The 5,473-nt window shown below is 41.1% G+C and overlaps 1 protein-coding gene across 1 annotated transcript; it reads right to left on the bottom strand.

Annotated features, from left to right (window-relative positions):
• Positions 1-2,047: 2,047 nt before the first annotated feature.
• On the bottom strand, positions 2,048-4,019 carry LOC120019989 (transcription factor jun-D-like). The gene has a single exon (XM_038963407.1). It carries the CDS (start codon positions 3,783-3,785, stop codon positions 2,880-2,882), a length of 906 nt encoding a protein of 301 aa, XP_038819335.1. The 5' UTR covers positions 3,786-4,019; the 3' UTR covers positions 2,048-2,879.
• Between the last annotated feature and the right edge of the window lie 1,454 nt (positions 4,020-5,473).

The following is a 5,473-nucleotide window of genomic DNA, read 5'->3' as shown; positions in this document are numbered from 1 at the left end:
TGTTGATAGCTTTACTGTTTTTTTTATGACCCCGATTTGGCTGGTGACAGAACATATTAAGCCACCAAATCCATTGGCATGAGTGAGGTATGGTCCAAATTTGTGATAACAAAAATTGGATGAGATTGTGTTTTCAAACATTTCTGACCAAAATCCCATGCATATTGCTTATCAGTCATGGTCATTTTCTAATATTTTTTCAGTGCGGAATTTAAGAAAAAGAAAACGTGATGTGTTAAGTACTTGTCCCTGTCCCTATTTTTATTATTATTATTGTATTTTTACTTTTGTTCATTTTTTCCCCCCCTCGCAAACCTTGATAGACAGAATATTGATTGGAGAAAAATGTATAAGAGAAGAGTATGTATAAATGTTCAGAGTATAATGAATATGCATTTTAAAATGTGAAAATATATAAACAAATAGTAAACAATTACAATATTTATGTATACATATGTGCATTGTGAGGTGCATGTTTTATTTTTTCATGGAACTTCTGTAAGCTGTTGTGGGCCACGCCCCTCTGAATCAAACTGGTTTGTTTTGCTTTAAGAACATAGCATGTGTGGAGAACAGTTAAATGAAGCTTCTAATTTCTTGTCAGTGTATAACACTGCTTCTCTACAGCACAATTACCTCTTATTCATGTGTACAACACACACACAGAACGACACTGGGTACTGCACCCTTATACTACATCACATTCCAATCACTTCCCGATGTCTGGCAGTCAGTGTGGTTTGTTTTTTTATTTTGTGAGGACATTTATTTAATTTTTTTTAAGCATGTTCAATGTCATGTTTGATTTTTCTGTTTCAGTGTAGAGAGAATTGCTTGTTGGCATATACATGAGGAAAACATAACTAGCTAGAGCCAAACGAAATGCACTCAGGCACATGATGACATTTTGTCACTTGTCACAGCCATCTATATTTACACAGTATATTATTTATTTATTTATTAATGAATTAGGTTTTTCGCGGGCTGCACTATCACAGTTTAAAAAAAGACGGTTATATCAGTATTGAAAAAAGATTGGTTCAAAACCAGGATGTCCTTTGAAGTGAAAGTGTTGACATACTCCTGCCGGAGACACTTCCATTTTACTGTGTTCTCCTGATCATGTACGAGCTATTTCAATGGGAAATACTTATGTCCATGTTCCATGTTTTTAAACCAACCATGAAGCCGTTAGTGTGGGTGTAATAATGTATTCCTCTCAGAGCAATACTGTGTCAACTTCCAGTCTCCTGGTTCTCCTGGATGGAAAATATTAACAGCCAACAAACCTGCTAAAGGCCATGTCTTTAACAAATACTGTTTGCTTGAAGGATTTAGGCAGGGATCGTGCTATCTGGGATCCTTGGGACGTCCCTGCACTAAACTTTAGCTTAACCCGCACCCTAACCTTTTAACCATAACACTTACGTAACCATTTTAAATGTCAACTTCAATGTGGGGTAGGGATGTCCCAAGGATCCCACATAGCAAAGACCCTTTAGACAGCTTTGCTTAGTCTTTCCAAAAATGACACCCGCTAGGACAAGACTTATTAGAGATGAATACAAGGCCTGTCATATTGTAGTAATGATAGAGAAGCATTTGGCATGTATGCCTACACTGTGGCAATTTTCAAAAAGGGAAAAAGTTTAAAGTAGGATCAGTACTTATCACGTCCTATTATTTATACTGCATTGGTTAACTTTAGTTTTGTTGATTGTGTTTTGCTACAGCTGTAAACTTGCCTCTGACTTAGGTATCTGTTCAATTCAGCTAGCTTTCTCCTGTCCTATCTTCCCCCTGTAAATAATGTTTCTTTCTTGGGTTTTAGTCATGTGAATTGTGCTGTAACACTAACTCCAGGTTTGCTAAAACAAGGAATTAATAAACAAAACATAAAAGCATTATGTGTGAAAAATGTGTGTTGGGTGTACTAAGTAGCCTCTTGGTCCAAACTGACAATGGTATTACCCTCATCAAGCCAAAAGGTGGCATAATAGTGTAGGACTCCCACTGCTACCTACCTCAAATACATTGAGAGATGCAGTTCAGTTCAAGCATTTTTTACCCCTTTTTATTTCAATGTAACAAAGCCTGTAATACAACAGGATAGAGAAAAAACAATAATATGCACCTATTCTACACTAATCCATCGCTGGTAGAGGCTATAATAAATAGCTGGCACAATGTGTAATAGGACAGGAACTGAAATAAAGTACAGTCGGTCCACAAAAATATTTGACAACAGAATAAACAATTCATAGAATTTAATAAAACCGCTTTGAGAGGTAAAATCCCATTCAAAATGGCTACATAGGGCCAACAACGAAGGCTACATTCATGGATAGTGACAGATACACAGAGTTGCACAACATTAAATTACTGTAGCCAACACGAGCTTACAAGACATGCACAATTCATATTTGCAGAAAATATAAAGACAGTATGCAAAATAAGACATGTTTTAGTAAATAAAATATACATTTGTCATTGGTAAATAAGTGCTTGTAAACAAGTAAGGCATTATATATTACACAGTGGATGACATGCACTCAATGACATCCTGGTGTTTAGGTGCACTCATTGAGATTGTCCAGCTTTCATGCAGATAATGCTATCCTTGTTGGCTATGTATTATTGTCCATTGGAGAGCTGATAGTGCATTTTCCTCTGAAGAGGGCAGCGAAATTAGTCTGTTAACAAAATTATAGCCACATTTTTTAAAAGAGACCCATAGTGTTCCAGTTCTAATGGATTTTCAACAATGAGTTTGTATTCTATTAGAACAGGCAAATAGCCTACTGAGTTTCAGTTAGTCCATATCCCCAGAGGATAACGAACCCCATGGTGGTGGGTGCCTCATAGGCCTACACTATCCTCTAGTAAGCTTGATCTTGGTTTGGGAGAAGTTGACATCCATTACTGACATGGTTCATAACCTTTTGTTTCAACTGGGCCACTTGCTCTCTAAGCACACTGGCTGTGGAGGCCAGTTCAGTGTTCTGTGTCTTAAGGTTTTTGACCTTGTCTTCAAGACGGGATATTCTCTCCAGCTTTCTTTTGCGGCACTTGGACGCCGCTATTCTGTTGCGCAGCTTTTTCCTCTCTGCTTTGATGCGCTCCTGGTTGTCCATGTCAATAGGAGACAAAGGCGGGCTGTCTCCAAAGCACTGCATGTCGGGAACCGTCTGCGGCTCGTCCTTCAACGCCTGGAGTCGTGACAGCGCCGCCGCAGCCGCCTGTTGATGCGCGCTCATCAGATGAGAAGGTGGTGGTGGGAATGGAATTGTATCCGTGGAATAATTCACTGTGCTGCCCAGTGGGCTATTTCCATAGCCGTTCAACGTCGTGTACACTGGCAGATCTGACGGCAAGCCAATTGGGGCTGCGTTGGAGCCGATAAGGTCCAGTCTGTCCGGCGGTATGCACGTCCCCTCGCTCAGCTGGTTCTGCTTGTGAAGATCCTCAAGCGCCTTCACGAAGCCTTCGGCAAATTCCTGTTCGTCACTGGCTGACTTTGGGTAGAGGAACTGAGAGGTTGGGATCGTGGTAACCATTCCATTCGATTGGATAATCAATCGTTCAAGGTCCGGAGTCGCCAATTTCAAGAGTCCCAAGTCCGGGGAGTTCAGAATTCCCTCTGCGTCCCGGAGATTCGGTTTTAGAATCGAGCTTTGGTCATCCAGGTTTAGACTAATTTCTTTCTTCATCATGCTGTTGTAGGAATAGAGGCTTGAAATCCCTCGAGTATTCAACACATTACAAGGGTAGAGGGTTGTTTCCATTCTAACCCCTCACACGAGGGTATGTTGAGGTTTACGCATAAACTAAGGCGATTCAACCGTTAAACTCCGGCAATAAAACACACAGTTCAGGTTACAGTTTCCTGTATTTTCCTATCTTCAAACTCTGGTTCCCCTTTACCTGTACCCCTGAGGCTAAAACAATAGTCGTGGCTTGGCTTTTCCTGTTCTTCTCGCCCGTATGAACTATTTTCACAGATGGCACAACTGGTATGCGTACACCCAACCCTCTGCTTGTTTTTTACCCCTAAAAATTCCATTATGTCACTTTAGCGCGCTAAGATTGGCCCAAAATGACGTTTGTTTCCGGTCTGATTTAAATAAGGGGCCGAACCAGTCCATATTGCCATGGAGACTTTAGGTAAACTGCAAACAGTGCGGTGCATTGTGGTTTGATGTCATAAAATAGAACGCCCAGGGTCGCCAAAAGAAACTGGGCGGGGAAGGAACTAGGGAGGGGCACAGACGGTTTCTTCAGCTATCTTGACTAGTCCAGTCTTTAGAGGAACTTAGACAATGTTCCCACGCCAACTTGACAGCTGTATGTGAATGAACACACTATAAACTTTAATTTACCAGCCCCAAACGTGTGTGTGTCATTGTGTCAGTCTATTCTTCATTGCAAGTGATCTATTTTGGTTCCAATTCCAAACATTCTCACAGCTCTGTTCAGTTTAGGATATATGATGACAAAGAAGTAGACTAAGATACATTTGGGATACATTGTAGCAAGTCAAGGCACATAAAAACATGGGCTCAGGAATCATAGGTATGCAGTCAGTCACTGAATGGAAACATTTCACCTCATAAATTGCTGACATTAGTCGTTTAATTAATACTGTGTCTTCCGATCCAAACACATTTCTAATAGAGATTGCACAGCTTGGTGCAAATAAACTAAGAGGTGGTTTATTGGGGAAGTAATTACCGGTATGTTTTAACATAAATGAGGAAGGAGATACTGCAGAGGGATAAGGAAACCATGTTGTTTTTTTTAGAAGCCAATGTTTGACAAAGAACTCAACTCAAAATTCTTAGAATGGCTAGTAGCCTATACACTGAGTACAAAACACCCATTCTTTCCATGACCAGGTGAATTGAGGAAAGCTATGATCCCTTACTGGTGTCACTTGTTAAATCCACTTCAGTCAGTGTAGATGAAGGAGAGGAGACAGGATAAAGAAGTATTTTTAGGCCTTGAGACAATTGAGATATGGATTGTGTATGTGTGCCATTCACAGGGTGATTTAAGTGCATTTGCATGGGGTATAGAGGTTGGTGCCAGGTCCACCGGTTTGAGTGTGTCAAGAACTGCAACGCTGCTTGGTTTTCCAGTGTGTATCAAGAACGGTCCACCATCGAAAGAACATCCAGCCAGCTTGACACAGCTGTGAGTAGCATTGGAGTCAACATAGGCCAGCATCCCTGTGGAAAGCTTTTGACACCTTGTAGAATTGAGGATGTTCTGAGGGCCAAAGGGAGTGCAACTCAATATGGGGCGATTAGGCCTGGCTCGCAGTCGGCGTTCCAAATCATCCCGAAGGTGTTCGATGGGGTTGAGGCCAGGGCTCTGTGCATGCCAGTCAAGTTCTCGCTTTGTGCATGGGGGCATTGTCAGGTTGAAACAGGAAAGGGCCTTCCCCAAACTGTTGCCTCAAAGTTGGAAGCAC

This window comes from Salvelinus namaycush, chromosome 25 (genome assembly GCF_016432855.1).
Source record: "Salvelinus namaycush isolate Seneca chromosome 25, SaNama_1.0, whole genome shotgun sequence".
NCBI lineage: Eukaryota > Metazoa > Chordata > Actinopteri > Salmoniformes > Salmonidae > Salvelinus > Salvelinus namaycush.
The sequence above is the reverse complement of the archived record's forward strand: the minus strand, read 5'-3'. Positions and strand labels throughout refer to the sequence as shown.